At 36.4% G+C, this 19,259-nt stretch overlaps 1 protein-coding gene across 13 annotated transcripts in view; it reads left to right on the top strand.

The window, feature by feature from the left end:
- The window catches only part of Nrxn1 (neurexin 1), a 986,324-nt gene that overhangs the window by 451,592 nt on the left and 515,473 nt on the right, over positions 1–19,259 (top strand). For all 13 annotated transcript variants that reach the window (XM_019206287.2, XM_019206286.2, XM_019206285.2 and 10 more), the window contains 2 exons: positions 7,988–8,161; positions 13,958–14,077. In XM_019206287.2, coding sequence (XP_019061832.1) covers positions 7,988–8,161; positions 13,958–14,077 — 294 coding nt within the window. The remainder of the gene's footprint in view (positions 1–7,987; positions 8,162–13,957; positions 14,078–19,259) is intronic.

The raw sequence follows: 19,259 nt of genomic DNA, 5'->3' as shown, positions 1-19,259 counted from the left end.
TAAAATGCTAGTGAATTACTCTTACCAAATTATCAGGATGGGAAAAAGTGCCATTCCACTGCAGACTCCTTGACTTGATTGATGGTTTCATCTCAGAGTTCAAGGAAGAGATCAATAGAAGAAAAATTCCTTTCCCAGGATCAGTTTTATTTCTTATTTCTAGGTGAAGAGAACAAGAGTCAAGTATGAATGCTATACCCATAGTATTTTCACTATGTCCTATTGTTTAAATGATTAGTTATTGAATGTGAACTAGCAATCCTTCTTTCCATTCAGTGTGTCAACAAATAACGAACGACTACTAAGTGAACATATAAATATAAAATTGTCTACATCATAATCATTTCTTCCAAAAATGTATAAACTAGCGGGGAGAAAAATTATGCATACACAAATAACTGGGAAAAATACTTGAAAAAAAAGAGGCTTACATTTTGTGAGGATTCAAATGACATATTTATACCCAAGGCTGGAGGAAAAAGGTATATATTACCAAAGTGTAGTTTGAGTTCAGCCCCCAAAATTGAATTGGATTTTGGGTCCAACATTAGAAGAGGAAAGGCATTTTTGATGCAAGAAGTATGTACTGTACACAATGATGGAGCAGTTTAAAAATTGAAATTGGAGAAATGATGATGACAATAATTTGACTAAAGGTGAGAATACAAAAAGGGAATGATGCCATCTCGACTCTGCCTTGCAGATATTATTAGGGGAAAGATATTTCAAATTTGAGAAAAGATAGTTTAGAATTCTAAATAGTGCTGAGCCTTATATTTATTTAGATGATAGAGGGGGGTACTGAAGATGCCAGAACACACAAAAAAAGACTGATGTGGTGTTAATAAGGAGACCGGATAGAGGTAGGGGCACAATGTAATGGCTTATTGAATAAAAGGGAGAAGGTAGACAAGAAGGAGAAATGAAAACAGCCAAAGAGAAACAAGTGTCAGAAGTGTTGGCAAAGTTACATCATCGGTCCCTAGCAATAGTTTGAATGTAAGGTATAAGATAATGGAACAGAGTTGAGAAATTATTGTCAGATTTCAATCTTGAAAGCAGGTGGTCTAGAAATGTAACTGTTGTGAATTCGGGAAGTCTAGATGTCGTTTCCCAGTAGGGGAGACAATTATGGCTTGTTTTTAGGCTGAACCTACAATGCAGAGAAACCCTAGAAATAGGGGTTTATAAATACTGTATTTCTTATAGAATTAAAATTGGCTCTTTTGTGATTAAACTCTTTATGTCCCATGAAAGATTTTTTTTTGAAATTGTAGAACAAGCAATAAATCAAACTGGTGTCCATTAAGCATGTCTTCAACAGAGACTTTCTAAAATTAGCATATGTATCACAGAGATCTGTTAAAGACGCAGATCTTATATCTGAGAACAAAATATCTACTTGCATTGCCTTTTTGACCTCAATATTGAATATTTGGTATGCTTTGAATTTTGATATTGTTTTTGATAGTGTTTGTTGTTCAGTTCACTGTGAGGTTTGTTATAAAGGTTCCATTTGTTCTAAGAACAAATGTGTTAAGAAATACAATCAACTTCACATATTCTTTCTTTCAGCAATTTAATATAATTTATTTAAACAGTCACAAAAAAAAGAACTTAGGCCTTTTCTCTACAAAACAATGGGTAAATATATGAGTGTTCCCCAAGGACTATAGATGATAAAACTTCTATCTAATAGACCCTACTTTTATAAAAAGCTTTAGATTCAGTTTTTCTTTCACAAAAGACTGGTCTTAATGTATGTGCTTAAAATCTAACTTACAGATGTTTCCGTATAGTTGTGCAATTAAATATTAAAATTAAAAATCATGAAACAATTTGGAGACAGAAGCTGATTGTTCCTTGCAGCAAAAACATCCTTTCTGTAGAATATGCTTGAAAATGAGGCTAGGGAGACGGTGCTCATTGTGTCGGCCAGTTACAGTTTTCTAAGGTCCAAACCTCTCAGAGGGAAGCATCTAAAATTGTACTTTCTCCACCCCAGCTAGAGGAATATGACTTCATGCTTTCCCCTAAAATGCCACTTTTTAAAGAGTTTGTGTAGGCTATTGTATCTCTTCACGGTAGCCCACTCTACACTGTGAGGTGTATTTTTATTTTTTCCTCCTTTTTTTATTGGCCCTAAGTTGGCTCTGCAGATCCCATTCTTCCCCCACACTTCTGTTTTCTTTCCACCTTTAATAAATGTGAAATTTTGCCACCATTAACAAGAAAGTGTTTGTTCAAAGTTTCCCTAGAGTCTTTGCTATCCAAATGTACAAAGTAGTTGGAGTTTTCCTATTCATGTATGCTTTTTAAAAAATGAAAATGAAAATGAGATGTTTAAGAGGCAAGATACAGTACATATGAATAAACAGAAAAGCTGAGTCAAAGAACTAATTTTACTTTGACACTTGCATTCTGCTACTGTAAGGAGAGCTGGGAGCCTTTGCTCTAATTGCCTTATGCTCCCTGTTTTAAAAGAAAGAAAATCTTTTGAATAACTTACTCATCTGCTTTTGGTCAGTGGCTTCCAAACTAAGTGTTCAAGCTTCAATCCCTGTTCCCTAACCCTTAGGTTCGAAACACTGGGCTGGACCCCATTCAGCACCCCCAGGTCGAATTCCACATGTTTAGTATCAGAGGCAATTTCAGCTCACCTCTAAATCTTTATTGCTTTAAATTCCATAGTCTCACAGCCTTTTTGGCTTTTGTCCTCTGGTATGTCTTTCTTTCTCTCCCTTCCTCGCTCCCTCCATTCATTTCTGTCTCTCTCTCTCTCTCTCTCCAATTTCCCAAAATCTTCTCTTTGATTTCTTTTTTCCAATCTTATTTATATTATCTAATAAATAGTTGAATTCTCTTCCAGTTCAGTCTGGCTTTTCGTCTCTTTCTTGAAGGCCATATTCTGTTTTCTTCGTATTCTGTCCCCTGTATGGCACTTACATTTAAATGTAACAACAGACTGTGTTTCCTATACTTTCCTCAGGTCTGGCTCCTTACAACCAGAAAAACCTTTCATTTCTCTGATTTTCTAGAACTCATTTAGCTTGAATTTACAAACTGGTCCATGGGATTCATAGAACTTTTAAAAATCTCTTAGTATCAAAGCAACCTTTCTGTTTTTGTTACCAGGTTTAATGGCTTTAAAATTAAGTATTGCAAAGAAACCTATGGGCTACTGATAATATAGTTCAAGACGCATTGGAAGCAGACAAATATGAATTATATCAAATCCAATCAAAATCACGGAAGACTTATAAGCTTGACATCTAGTCACTGCAGTTTTATTAGAAATCAGAACAAACTGAACTTCTCATTCTTCTGTATTTCTCAGTGCAGATGACATACAAGGAGGTACACTGTGGACATGTCAACCTTACCAAACATGGACACAGCCGTAGCGTTGTTAGCCATGAGCCAAGTACATGCCATGTAATGTTTTACATACATTTCCTGTGATCATAATCGCCTCCCAAGTTCAGCACTGTTGACTTCATTTCACAGATGAAGAATGTGATTCTCGAAGTTAATATTCCTACACCGAGACAGCCAGTAAGTTGCAGGGCCAGAGTTGATAGCCACATGAGACTAGAAAGCGTGCACACTACTCCCTACTCATTACTGCCCGATTTCTGGGGGAATATGTTTGTGATATCTCCATTTATTTGCAGATAATTCTTTGAGAGGAAGACAGTGTTTTTGTATGGATGTTGCTAGATATGAAATTCTCATTGAGATTTCAAAAAATATTTGAGGTCCCCTACCTTATACATATTCTCTGCATCATTTGCCAAAAATGCCCCAATTCCACCTTTTGCTTCTCCAGTCTATCTCTGGCCTACTAAAAAAGGGATAACAGGCGAGCTTCAACAATATGGGAAGCCTGGCTTTTAATGAATGTCCACGCAGGCTCTCTTTCACAGTCAGGTGCACTATGCAGCCTCTCTGCCTTCATTTGCACAGGATTCACCTGTCAGGGCCCATTAACACTAATGGGTCATTTCCCTTCCATCACTCCAAGAATCAAAAGGAGAAATTGCACTTTCGATGCGGTGGTAATGGCACCCGGGGCTGAGACCACTTAAGAGTTTCCTTTGTTGTCATCATGTGGCAACCCACCAAGGGACTTCAGGCACTCTCCGCTATAGGAAGAGTTTGTAAGAGCCATACTGGGTGGTGATGCTAAGTGCTGCCTCTGTAATGAAAACGCAAATGAGTCCCCTACTTAAGAAGCCAAACTCATCCACTTTGGTAGGCTTGTTGAGGTTTGCATGCTCAACACTGAATTGATATTTTCTGCTCTTTAGTAACACCAGGGAAAGATACTACGTCTTTTCAATAAGTTCTAAAAAGTTGTCAGAAAACCAGGTTGGCTAATGGGAAAGCAGGAAGTGGGGAGAAGGAAGGAAATTCATTTGGTAATTAGCACTCTCTCCATGGGATCCCTTATTATCCTTTTGTTTTTTTTATTGTTATCTTAATATGTCAAGTGGATGGCAATATTTATTGGGTTCCTGTTGCTTTTTGAGCCTGATATTGGGCACATGGGAGAATGTCAAAACAAAGACTCACTGTGTCCTCCGGGAAGTTGCAATCAGAAAGAGGAAGACTTGACAATCAAATATGTAGTATTTCATACATAACTGTTAGTACTAGGTTCTACATCTGCAAAGCCTGAAGCAGTGCTAAGAATTCTTCCTTTAATTCCCTGTTCTCTAACATTTCATTGGCCGGAGCAGAGATAAAATATTTTTTTCACAAATTTAAACAAATGAACATAGGGAGCATATACTTGAGTAGATATTTGACAAGTGAAGGTATAAATCTTAGCTGATATTCTCTAATGTGGGAGAAGGTAACTTTTTTCTACAACTCTCCTTGGTTTCTATTTTGAACTCTTATTCTTTTTTTTTTGGTACCGGGGAACGAACTTGGGTCCTTGTGCTTGCGAGGCAGGCCACCGAACCGCTGAGCTAAATCCCTGGCCCTTGAACTCTTATTCTTTGAGTTAGTGAAAATATAACCTCAGGCAATTTTAGTTCCCTTTTTACCCCTGGAGTTAAGTGTAAATTACAGGCAGTGGGGGACAGAAGTTTCCACTGTATCAGTTTTTGGAGGAAGTAGAGAGAGGGAGCATGGGTGTGTTTATCAAATATTCTGTGTCACGATTTAGGTGTCCACTGAATTTATACCCCACCTTTTTTGTTCTTGTGTGCATTACTTCTTCAAATCAGACTTTTTCTACTATTTCTGGAGCATTTGGAAATTATTCTGTTGCTTCCTCAGCACAGAGGTGGATACAAAGTTTCATGAGGCTCTCGCTGCTCGCAGGAAGTCTAACTCTACCATTTCTTCTCAAGAATCCCTGCCGCCTTTGGTTCGTCTGAGAAAATGCACACAGATGTACCTCAGCCCCCTCTACATACTTTAAGTTTTGACACCACCAAAGCTGGGCTCCTAAATTAGAAAACTGTTCCCTCTTTTTGGCACTCATCAATGACTGCTATGCTCCTCCATCTTATCTTCTGCCTGCCCAAATGGGGTGCAGGAAAGCTTTATTCTTCGCATGTAAATGCCTGTATATTTTGTCTATTTTATTCCTAGAAGGTCTAGACTTTTAGGACTTAAACAGAATGCTAATTTTCTATCTTTATAATTCATAAACTTTCTCTGAGGCAAGTTATACACAGTGGCTTAAAGTTTCAGTGAGAGGAAAAACAAAAGGGAGGACGGAGATATGGAGGAAAGAAAATAGTACTTCAAAACTATTACCCAGACCAAAAACGTACTATCCTTTAAGATTAAGGATGATGCTTAGTAGTTAATAAACCTTAATTTTATGTAAGAGATGGGAGAAGTAGCAACATCCACTATTTCCTGTAAAAATTGTGGAGGATCAATGATATCCTAGAATAATACAGCTTAGATTAGTAAATTAAGGAACCATATATCCCAGTTTGTAACCTTGATAAAGCCCTGTGACTGTTTTGTCTTTCTCTTTCAGCAAAGAAATATTATTTTCTTTTTTTTCTCTCACCGAATTTATTGGTACATTTTAGGTATACAGTACAGTTACATTCATCATCGGCATCTTGTACTTTTACGTGACAGGTTTTGGTTCTCACGTTTCTTTCAGTATACTCAAAGATGCAATTCAGAAGTTTCAGATTTGTAGTTTGGTTCTATTTCGCTTATGCACAAAGAAGTTAGCTTGGTGAGTGCTGGGAGAACACAGATTTCTGGATCAAAAGCCAAGGACTTTGCACTCTCACTTGGAGAAATAGCATGCGTATCAGTTTGTTCTTTTTCCAGGTCTCATGCGAGCAGCATGAGATCCAGGTGAGCATGAGAGATGTACTACATGGGAAAGATGTGCCAAGTGACGTGGAAGTGTATAAAAGGGTTAATATGAGAGAGTAAATTCAGATGATAATGAAAAGTTGAAGAAATTTCTGAAGAGTATGTCATGACAGCTTGTAGACAGGAGCAGTGTTTTATGGAATTTTGAGATTACCCTCTGCACTAATTGTTTACTAGAGTCTGGTAATTGCACCTACTGAATGCCATGCAGATACGGTGATAATATGCAATAGGAAAAGAGGCAGAATCGAGTGTGAATTGAAATCTTTTTTTTTTTAGTGATGACTCATAAAGTTAACCAATCCTGACCTTAGAGACCTAGAGATGACAAAGATAAGCAAAATGTTCCATTAGAACGTGCAAAGAAACAGGACAAAATAAATTTGTAACTAGTTAAAAAAAATCTGAAGCCAGCATCTAGTTGAAAGTGATGTTATTTAAAAAGGAAACACCTGAAGGACATAATCTACAGGTTCACATGGACTCGTATGGGAATTAGTGTGCAAGACCTACGAACAAGTATAATGGGCTTACATGCTGTTCAGAAGGTAACTTTAGTCACTAGAGGGAAATTGGACTTCTGATTAACTGAAAGTCCCACAGTTCTCTAAACAGAAAGTAAATTTAGTAGGAGAGCCTAGCGATTGAACGCCTGCTACATATCTTTGTATTTTCCCCTCTGATGATACTTCCTGTGTGTTACCCCACTTCATCCTCATAATCTAAGGATAAGAGTTTGGATCTCATTTTGAAAATGTGGCTACTAATCATCAGAAACTAAAGACAATGTAGTTGGTAAATAACTGGGTTTCAGTTTCCGTTTTCCCCTTCCTTCCTTCCTTCCTTCCTTCCTTCCTTCCTTCCTTCCTTCCTTCCTTCCTTCCTTCCTTTCTTTCTTTCTTTCTTTTGAGGCAGTAGCTCACTATGCAGTTCAGGCTGGCTTTGAGCTCACTATGTACCCCAGGCTGACGTCAAACTCTATGTAATCCTCCTGGCTCAGCCTCCCTAATGCTGGAATTCCAGCCATGCATCACCATGCCTGGTCGTTTGATTTCCATTTTCTAGGAACTTCTTCTAGGTTTAATATATTATTTCTTTCTTTCTTTTTGTGGTACCAGGGATCAAACTCAGGACTTTGTACTTGCAGGGCAGGCACGGGTGCCACTGGGCTAAATCCCCAGTCCTAGGGTTAATGTATTATTGAAGTATTTTTATTATTTTTACACTTAGGAAAACAGTGATTCATAAATTTAGTTTTTTATTAATTAATTTAATTAAAAATAAACCTCTTCTTTCATTTCTCCTTCCCCTTTGGACCTTTTCTTCCTATTTCACATTATCTATTATACATTTTGATCCTGTTTACACAAAGTCTTCATAAATAGGGAGGGGTGGAGGGTTTAAAGGGAGGGCAGGGGAATGGGGAAAAATAAAAACCAAGATGAATCATGTAAATGTACAAATTCCCAGTGATGAATGTCATCATATCGTATACCTAAAATGTACCAGTAAACTTAATGAATAATAAAAACAACCTCTCTCCTTTCTCTTTCCACCATACCGTGTGTTTAAAGTGAATGATGTGCTTGCTACTTCTGTGACATGGAGTCTGATCTTCCCACAGGTGACTTGTACATAGGAGGAGTGGCTAAAGAAACCTACAAATCCTTGCCAAAACTGGTCCACGCCAAGGAGGGCTTCCAGGGCTGCCTGGCATCCGTTGACCTAAATGGACGCCTCCCGGACCTCATCTCAGATGCTCTTTTCTGCAATGGACAGATTGAGAGGGGATGCGAAGGTACGAAGTCTTTGTCAGCACACTCTAAATAATTCTGATGCCACCTACGAGAGAGGACAAATCTCACTGCCCGGCACAATGCTACTCGCAAGTTGAACTCCCACTTCAGGTCTAGAAATGCTCCTTAGTGTTTTATACTTTTCATCCCACAAATTGAGCTGTTCGCAGGCCTATACTCATGCCTGATGTAAAGTGGGGGCTGTTATCTGTAGATCCTGTTATTTTCTCCGTCTTTGCATCCTGCAGTCCACCTGATGTGTGCGTGTATCAGTTCTGCAGTGTGTACTTCACAGAATTACATGGACACCCCACTTAATGTAGCAAATATATTTATCCTGTAAGTAGTAGCTAGCTTGGGCCCATTATTTAAAACCTGCAGTCAATGAGATATGAAATAAAAATTAAAGTTCAGACCCTCCCATTTTCGAATCACTCTTTGATTTATGTGTACCTGGCATCAAATATGTATCTAGTATATTAGCTATTTTGGGAAAAATAGGTTTCATATGTTCTATGAGGCTAATATTGTACACTTCAGAATTGGACTTAAGTGCCTTTCCTTCTTTTGTATGTTCTACCAGACCAAGATCTATAGGATTTTTGATAGTTACTTTTATTTTAAATAATTTTCACTATAATGCCTCAGATTATTTGAGTCAATTCTCCTTCCATAAATATAATTTAATCACATTATCATGAGTTGTGTGGCTCTGGATATATTGTTGCTTTTCCTTTAGTGTGAAACAGTTTGGTACATTTTGAAAATTTTTGATTCCTACAGAAATTTTATGTAGGAGAAAAAGAAACAAATGTGAATTCCTATCCCCCAGGAGATTATGAATCATTTCTTCTCAGCTAAAATATTGCTGTTATATTTATCAGCATGAACATTTTTTATTTGAACTTACATATTTTCTCTCTCTGAAACATGTTTCTCTAAAAAGTTAGGTGAAATTCAAGCTTTGTTGAAATAATACGCTTCTTAATGACAGGCTTTATTATATTCTTTTAATGATATTTCCATATTTAACATATTTAATCTGTTTAGTTCAAATCTTAATATAACACTTCTGTAAAACAGAATTTGTTTTCTCCTACCAATTTATTAAAGGAAACAAAATTATTAAGTGAATAAATTCCCTTGATTAGATATATATATAAGAATGTAGGACATCATAACTTTAGTTATTAGAAATGATCTAACTAGTTAGAATATATATTTGTCTGGTTTTCCCCATTAAGTTTATTGGTATATTTAATGCAAACAATACAGTTACATTTATCATTGGGATCTTGTACCTTTACATGGTGTATCTTGGTTCTTATTTTTTCCCCATTCCCCTACCCTTCCTTCACCTCCTTCATCCTTTCCTATTTACAAAGACATTGTTTTCATTTTTTCACATTTTTTCTTTTCTCTTATTTCCTTTCCCCTCCCCTCCTATTTGTCTATTTTTTAAGGAAAAGTTACTTAAAAAAACTTTTTGGAAAGTCTTTTTCAAAAGTAATACTTTCCATTTGGTGTTTTCTCACCTACAAGAAGTGGTGTAGGCAGACAGACATATTCAGCTAAATATCCACAAGGTAGAAAGTAAGATACAAACACACAGGGTCCTCACCACTAACTATGGATGGATGGGAAGGTAATGGGAGCAAGATGTGTGTGCAGAAGTACTTGTGATAATGGTCCTTGCTGTTGTTTTACAACCTCATCTAGTGAGCAATTTGCTTATTATGATTTATCACATATTCCCTTGGGTAGCCTTAAACTACTCTCCATTAGTTTGAACTTATTCAGTAGATTATGGCATTGATTCTTTTATTGCCTTACAGGTGAATTTTTCAATATCCGATCTTGACTAATTCTACCTCTTTTTCATTACTCCTAAAACATTACCCTATTCTTGCCTTTCTGCCCTGATATTTCCCTAATTATTTTATCCCGACATCAAGGTTAACAGCTCTTAATTTATGATTATCTCTACCGTAACAGTTTTCTGTGAATACTCTTAGATGTACCTGTCGTAGGTCTAATTGATGAGTTCATATGTTTTGTGGATTAGCAGTTAAACAGTAGATGGCTGATAAATTTTCTCTCTGAAGATAATGGTCTGAAGAAAGTTGAGTCTAAATCACACTGGAGTCCCTTAACCTTCATATTAATAGAAATAGTGTATGTTTGACATGACCAAGTAATATCTTGTCAAGATTTTCTGTCTTTCCTATCCAATAAGACCCACAAATCTCTAAGCTCTTGGCAGGCAGAAGAGTGTTTGACTTTTCCTCAATAATCACTTGCTACATTTTATTGTCAGTTTATTTCAGTGGGTAATAGTTCGTTTTATTCATAAAATACGTCTTGCCTAGGGAAGGGATCTTACCCTGTCAGAGACTTTTTAGATTAATATTTCTCAAAATTTAGCCTTTATCAGAATCTTTTGAAGTGTTGCTAAAACCCCAATTACCAAGTTGCCACCACCAGGGCTTCTGACTTCTTAGGTCTGAGGTAAGGTCCTAGAATATATACGTCCATTGAACAGCCATCGTTGCTTTTGCAATGGTGACCATAAGTTTGCATATGCTGTCTTATTCCATCCCCAGAACCTTATACATTAGGTATCACAGTACTGCCTTTACTATAGATCACTGCATTAAGCCTCAGAGAAGTAAAGAGATATTCCTAAGTTTACTCACCTGGTAAGTGGATCGTGTAAGTTTTAAATCCAAGTTTACCTTATGTGAAATCCCAGATATCTAACTACGAGACTGTCCTGTTTGTTTTCACACATTACAGTTTTACCTGTCTTCTCTCCTCTCCTCTCGTCTCCTTTCCTTTTTCCTTTCATCTCTCCTTTCCTCTTTCCTTTCCCGAGATTGAACTCAGGACCTTGCACGTATGAGGCAGGTGTGGCGCCACTGAGCTAAATCCCTGGCCCTAGACATATCCTTTTCAAAAATCACTTAATACAAATGTCCTTTGACTCGTTCTCAGTTTCAGTCAGAATAAAATAAAAGGAACATCATGTACCTAAGGGGAAAATTAATTTAAGACTCTGTCCCGTGCAGATGACTGTCAGTGTTTTTAAGTATTGTTTTAAAAGGTGAGTACTTGGAAAAATGTGTCTTGTCAGGCATAGGTATGCATTCTCTTGTAATACCTGAATATAGAAAGACTGTTTTGACACTGAAAACAATAATAAAAATGAAGCATGTCTTCATGGTCACATAGGAGTTTGACAGGAGCTCCTGAGTTGTGACTCTACAATATGGGCAGTTTCTAGGATTATGGTGTTACCCTTTTTTAAGGTTTAGCACTGTTTAACAATAAACATTTTCTGAGGATTTTTGAAAAACAAAAGCAAAAAGTTTTTATCAATGTTTGCTGCTGCTCTTACCTTCTGTGCAGGACATGGAGCAAATGATCGTTGATAAAGCAGCTTCTTGCCCAGACGAGACAACCACCACCCCTCCCCACTCATCCCCAGATAGGTGAAGGAAGAGTGTTTTGAGAGCTTTCATTTTAAAATTATATGAGTTACATTCAGTCATTAGTGTTGCAAGACAAAGATCAGTAGACCACCTATCTCATATGTAGGCTGGAACAACAAAAGCTTTCAGATCTTGTGGACCTGGGAGATTATTATTACTCCTACTATTACTACTTTTAAAACTTTATTGTTTTTAATCATTATTATATGCCAGCTATTATGTTGCTATCAGGATTTGTAATGTTATGTTTTTCAATTTGTGAGGATTCACATAGGTTAGGCTAACTTCATTCATTTTCTATGATGAGTAGCTTTACTGAGAAAGTTGTCATAGAAATATGACTGCAAGGTTCATGTTTAAAAGGCATTTTCTAAAAACATCAATTTATACAACTAATAATTATAGATAATTCAGATTTATTCACTAAAACAGGTACCTCAAAGCCTGTTACTCTCAACATCCAATTAGGCGGGTGTCTACTTTTATATTTTCACAAAACCAAGAAATTCTGTTTACTAGAAAATATCTTTTATTTACACTCTAAAGCTATTTTGGTGGACCATGCTGTCTTCCCACCCTTTTCTAAGTCCTTATTAGTCAGGTGTTACTGTAACAGTTGTTCACTGGGCAGTTTATCAGAACCGAGGGCCATTTTGAAGGTGTAGAGAATGCAGGCAACGCTTTGAGACCCTTCAGTGGTGCAGCCCATCTGGTAAGAGCAACGATGAATTCTTCACACTGAAATCTTACAGAATATATGGTGCATCATAGAGCAGTTTGCTTCTTCCGTTCTTCTGACTTTTACCCACTTAAATTTATACATAGGTGTATGTATGTAGTTTGGTGCCACCCCAAAGTCCAGCTGTTGGCAGCAAGTGGCTGGCATTACAGTTTTAAGCTTTAATTGAAGGAGAAAAATAAAAGTTTTAGAGGGAGAAACATAGCAGGCGGTAATTGCTTTGCTAATGACCATAGTCTGCACTGTGTCTGCACATGACAAATAGTGCTGTATGTTCCAAACAAGAACACAGTCACTTGGTAAGGCGGTCATATCTGTCCAAAAGAGGAAGAATTACAAAGGCCCTTTTAATTTTCCTTCATTACATGTCATTGGCTCAATTAATCATTATGCTTGTATATATACATATATACAGTAAAATTCTAATAAATTACTGCTTTTTCATCTTTTGCTTCTCTTAAGATTTATGGCTGTTAGATTTAATTTGTTTGCTATTCATAGCATTTTTCCCTGTACAGCAGCATGCTTTTTTGAATCTGAACGTTCTTCTGTGTTTGCCCCATTTCAGTATTGCTTACTAACATTTAATATATTTTGCTTTTTTTTTTTAATTTTGCTGACAAAGTTGCATTGATGAAAGCTGACTTGCAAGGTAGATAGCCCTGTGTGTATAAAACAAGACTGAAACCCCATACTACACAGTGGAAACCCTAAAATAACATTTATTACATTTCTGCAGTAACTGTTATTTGGGTTTAGATTTCTTTTTCTTTTTTTTCACGTCTAGAGCACTGTGCAAGAAACCTCATTTTGTAACATCATTCGCATAAAGGCTTTCAGTCTTGAATATGTTTGTATAGTGATTGCCTTTAGTGCTTTGATCATTCCTTTTTAGTTCTTTGTTTTTCAGTGTTCTACTTATGACTCTTGAGAAACAAACTAGCATTCTTTTTACTTGTTCGTTCAATGGGGGCATGCCATTTCTATAGAGTCTTTCATTTTATGTTTAATTGCATGCAGTTGTTAAAGCATGTGAATTGATACTTGCCAACATACCTACCCAAAACACCCAGCAATCATAACTTTATTCATAGTTTGTGCCAAGAAAGCTTCTGGAACTTCTAGGGCATTTCTGCATAACTCTCTTTGGTTATTTTACCAATCTTTATCTCAATTCCATGAAGTTATAATCTCCATTTCTCATGATGTCTATTCATTGGTCTGAAGTTAAGGAGATCCATTCATTTTCTGAAAACTAAATGCTGACAGAGAATTATTGTTAAGAGAATGAGATTGCCTGTTACCATGACCATACTAGCAACAATGCACTTCCTTTTATTCTTTGTTGGTTTAGTTCATTACTAGAACATATTTTTTTCTCATTGTAGCAACTTAAAAACTTCATGTTATAGCCTCTCAGTTCTTAATTCAGGTGTGTGAGCAATAACTTTCAAAACTAGTTTGGACCTGTAATTTGAGGTGTTGGCAACTACTACATGTGATCTAGCTAATATATAAACTTGTGAATTTTTTTAAAGAACCCAAGTTTCTTTTGGTATATTTTGCAGGTCCTAGCACAACCTGTCAAGAGGACTCATGTTCCAATCAAGGTGTGTGCTTGCAGCAGTGGGATGGCTTCAGCTGTGACTGCAGCATGACTTCCTTCAGTGGGCCCCTCTGCAATGACCGTAAGTACTGTCCAAGGACAGTGTGATGATGCTTGTTGATGCTTCTGGCTGCTGTTTGATATCCAGGGACTGAACATGGGAGTCTCTGTACTGCCTCATAATGAACCGTCATTGCCAAGAGACACAGTTGTTTGCGCAAAGAGGAAAAGTTTTATATTTTAAACCATTACATAGGGATTCCATTTGCTATGTGCTGTGAAGATGGTGATTCTTTAGCTTTGTACTGTTTATTATTATTATTATTATTATTATTATTATTATTATTAATGGTCATCTTGTATGAAAGAACCTTCACATTTCCTATATATCAATTCTCTTATAGCTTTGTTTAATAGTACAAATTGATTTACTTAAAAGATTTACCAAAAATCACAACAAAATTGAGATTATCCTTAAAATGATTAATACTTTGTTAAAGTTTAGATAGGATTAGAAGGAAAAACTGGTACTGGTTGGGCAAGTGTCTAAATAATTCTCGGCCTTTAAATACAGTGCAGCTGATGACATATTTATTCAGCTATCATACACTGTGGAAACAGCAGAAATTCATCCTCAGAGAACTTCTTTGCAGGTCAGATCATCTGTAACCCCTGCTCCCCAGGCTGTCCTTTTCTACTCCTTTGTACCCTGAAGACACTTACAGGACAAAAATCCCTGTGTTCTCTCTCTACCCCATTCACTATCCATATAATCATATAATCTTCTCCCCCCTAAGGTGCTGTGCAGGCCATCAGCAGTCTGCTGTCTGCAGCTGGAACTGTGTGGCTAGGATTTTTGTAGGGACAGCCTTATTTTCATACTTCACATTAGCCATGAGTGGAGTCAGTCACTTCCCCTACACAGTCTAGAATTTCTCCCATGCAAATGAGGGATCAGACCTGTCTTTAGCAATAACATAGCTCACCACTGTGTGTCAACTCCCCATCCAGGGAATAAGTCTCCCCTCGTTTTTGAAATTTTATCTTGAATTATATGTTATGAGATTGTATCTTGGTAGTGGTGAATTTTGTGAATGGTTACAGGTCTCATGTTTTCCTTTCTTCTACATCCATTTTAGTGCACTGATGTATTTTACTTCAATATATATACATATATATATATATATGTATATATATTGAAGAAAAATACATCAGTGCACTAAAATGGATGTAGAAGAAAGGAAAACATGAGACCTGTAACCATTCACAAAATTCACCACTACCAAGATACAATCTCATAACATATAATTCAAGATAAAATTTCAAAAACGAGGGGAGACTTATTCCCTGGATGGGGAGTTGACACACAGTGGTGAGCTATGTTATTGCTAAAGACAGGTCTGATCCCTCATTTGCATGGGAGAAATTCTAGACTGTGTAGGGGAAGTGACTGACTCCACTCATGGCTAATGTGAAGTATGAAAATAAGGCTGTCCCTACAAAAATCCTAGCCACACAGTTCCAGCTTTATATATATATTTAATGTTCGTCCTTCAAGATTCTTCCTTGTATTTCATTTACTTGTGATTTCTTGCAGCGTTAGTCTCACAACAGAAGCAGGACAATGAAACATTGCATCCCCCTACATCAGCATATTCTGCTAGTGTCTAATCTATATTATTGCTGTGAGGGGTTTGAGAGGGAATTAACTGGTCAATAGGATAAAATTTTATTTCTTAACTTTCAAATAGGTCTTGCTTTATAGAACTTAATCAAAATGCTTAAAGCATTTCCAACAAAACATTTTCATCTATTATGTGCAAAGAATATCCCTGACAAAGCCTCCTGTTTATAGAGTACATGCTTTATGTTGTAAATACTACAACATATAAAGTTCTAGCATGACAGGGAATGTGATGGTTAAAGATTTGTGCTTCACAGCAGAGGCTAGAGTTGAGTGCGGATTTAATGAAAGCTTAGAGTTTGCTCTTTCTTACCTCTGTCTATTTAGACTCTATTCATATCAGTAGATGGTATATCACAATATCACAGGGAGGGTCAGGCTAAAATATTCTACAGAACCCGGTTGTTATACACTAGAAAATGGTACAGTTTACCAGCTGTCTTAGGCTTCCATTCCAAGATACTGGCTATAGGAAAGAAAATCAACTAACACACAGTAGAAAGCCAAATCATGCTTGGAAAAAGCCTTTAATGGCCATGTACCATAGGTGGAGAAATATCTGACCTCCATTTTACAATTGTCATCTTCCCTAGAGTTATAGTAAACCTGAAGCAATGCGTATATGCAAACACTGTATTTCTGTATATCAAATCACACTAAAAAATGATAAATTTAGTTTGAACCATATGCAAAGGTTTAATAAATACTTGTATATATCCAAAAAGTCAAGGATAGTGTTTAACCTTTATAAATGCTTTAGTAATGCCATGTGTCTACATCTCCAGAGCAATAATTTCCCGGATTTGCTCCTACCACATAGAAAATGTCATCAAATTATTTTCAAGGACAACCAGCAGACTGAAAAAATGTTATGTTTTTATTATGGCAAATTTTTACTCCTGAAAACAATCCTGACAGATGTATGACTACATGTGGCCGTTGAGAGGGCTTTTTGGGTATGAAAATATTTTTCATTTTGCTGAAGTTTATTCTCTGCCAAACTTTGCTTAATCTAGTTTCCATGTTTTACAAAACAGTTGCTATTTGGTTGTGTCAGCTCATGTATCCTCATCTACTTGCTAAATATGAATAATGCAATTTTCTGTGTGTATTTCCTAGACTTTTCCTAGGGGAACATCAAGATCCAACCTTAAGTATCACACTGTCTTCAAATCATTTTTTGCAGAAAATCATTTGAATGCTGCTCTTGGGTGATAGTGGTAATGGCAATGATAAGGCTATTTGTTATTTTCTTGTAAATAGATAAATGTCCTTCAGTAAATGTGTCTCCTGATATGCCTCTTGCGCAAATCAGCATTAAAATTACTTTGAGAGCTCTCAGAATACATGCATTTTGATTAAATCATTACCTGTAACTGGGTTTTCTGGAAACGTGAAATGGTTCTGTGGTTTGTACATTGGAGCTTCTTGGTAAGGAGGATATGTAGGTAAAATCTACATTTGAAAGAAAAGCTTATCTTTACATCCATTATAATTTATAGAAGGAACAATAATAATTGTTACTTTGAGACATACAAATGAAAAAAAATGGTTAAATGTCTTGTAACATTTCCCTCACTTTTAAATTTTTTTTTTTAAAGTAAAGCCAATCAGACCATTTTGTTTCTTTTTTGTTGTTGTTGTTACTGGGATTGAACTCTGGTCCTTGCACTTGCAAGGCAGGCAGCAGAACCACCAAACTAAATCCCCGGCCCACCATTTTGTTTCTTAATGGCGTTTCATTGTTGGCTTTGCAAACAAAAAAACAAACACATACAAAAAGGAAATAGAGAAAGTTCTTTTTAATAGGGGAAAGAATACACCATATTATAAAGAAGTACTCCTCCCTAAAATAGAACTTCTAAATGTCATATATCTGATAAGTTTCAAAGAGTGGGTTATAATAACTAGAAAACATTATTTATATTAGCCTGGAGATATAATTAACAGTGGGAAGATGGGAATGCTTTGTAGCTTGTAAATGTAATCTTGGATAAATCATACTAATTAATTGAACAGAAAGGAATCTTTCAAAAAAAAGAGGCACTTATGTAAAGAGATGCCAAAGGCTATGTTTAAAGAAATGTGTTTGTGAAAATTCTTTTTTCCTGTGGAAAATTGACATTTGAGTGATCTCATTTAAAAAAAAAATTGCCATGTGCCTGTGTGAACGTGTGTATGTGTGTGTGTGTGTGTGTTATATTCTTAACCCTTCAACTCTTCTTCCATCTTACTACTAAATATTTTTCTGGCTTATTGTACTAATTTCGTGGTTGTCTCCTCCCTTTTTCTTTCTGCTCTGATCATTCTCTGTGTCTCTACTAGTTTTATTCTTCCTATTCTCTTTGATTTAAATGTCACCTGTCTCTTATTCTCTCAACCACTGGCAATATTTTTCCTCTTCTGTTTCTATAGGTGTTTGTATTATTTTATCAGCCATCATTTTCTAACATGTAGTTTCTGTGTCTGGTCTTACCTCAATCTCATTCTGAGTCTATATGCATCTTCCAGGAATAGTATTTCTTTCTTTGCTCATAAACCCAGTGTTTCTATAGCATGTTGAATGTAATTGGTGATAATGGGACACTAACCAAATGTTGACGGAGTGCACAAACCTTGCAAGAAAATTTCTGGCATATTTCAGCGGCCAACATTATTTTCTTGAAGCATCTGTCAGGGGTTCATAAACCTCCATGGTCTGACCCCAGCCTTCATTTCCATACTTTTCTGTTGTAGAACCTCATCCATTGGTGTGTTACTGCCAGTTTACCTATTCATGGCTTTCTGTACAACATTATGCTTTCCAGTTTCCTCACCATTGTGCATTCTAATTTCTCCACCTAGGGAATGCTGTTATTCCACCTGGAACATACTCTTTTCAGTATCTCTGCTTGAAGGAATATAATTTCCTTTTCAATGTCTGCTTAAATTATCTTATCTCATGGAAATTTCCTTGGTACGGTATCCTGGACGTTACCTTTCTTCATTTGAAATCTTAGAAAGCCTGTCTATCGCTCTACTTCATATATAGATATTTGTGAACTTTCTCTGTGGTGGACTGTTGGTTGAATGCTTACTATATGCCAGGCCTATGCTAGGATAATGCATTTTACACCCACTCATCATTATCAAACCAGTGTGTTAACCAGTAATCCATTTCCGCTCTTAGCCAGTGCTTCAGAAAGGAATGTAACCATATTAGCTAATTTAATGTCAGGTTGGAGAAGATGAATATGGCTATGATCACATAGAAAATAGCAGACATAATAACATTGTCACATTACATTAGTATGGAAATGTAGTGTGCCAAATTACAGTTCAGCTTTAACAATATCTGTTACCATATGGGAGTAATATATCATAGTGCTGTTATTTTGGTGCTATAGCTTAGGGAACATAGGCTTTGCTACTAAAAGACTATTTTCCAAGATTGTAAACCCTGCCAAGAGAAAATCTTTCTGATCGGAATGTATTGTGTCTTTTGTATGGGAATTACAAATATCCAGTGAAACAAAATGAAATGCATTTAACTGAAATTTTTACCATGGCATTTAAGAATATCTTAAAGTTTGTTTCTTAT

The sequence above is a fragment of the Fukomys damarensis genome, unplaced genomic scaffold (genome assembly GCF_012274545.1).
Source record: "Fukomys damarensis isolate Sample0158 unplaced genomic scaffold, DMR_v1.0_HiC HiC_scaffold_2, whole genome shotgun sequence".
Classification (NCBI taxonomy): Eukaryota; Metazoa; Chordata; class Mammalia; order Rodentia; family Bathyergidae; genus Fukomys; species Fukomys damarensis.
This window is presented reverse-complemented; position numbering and strand designations above follow the sequence as displayed.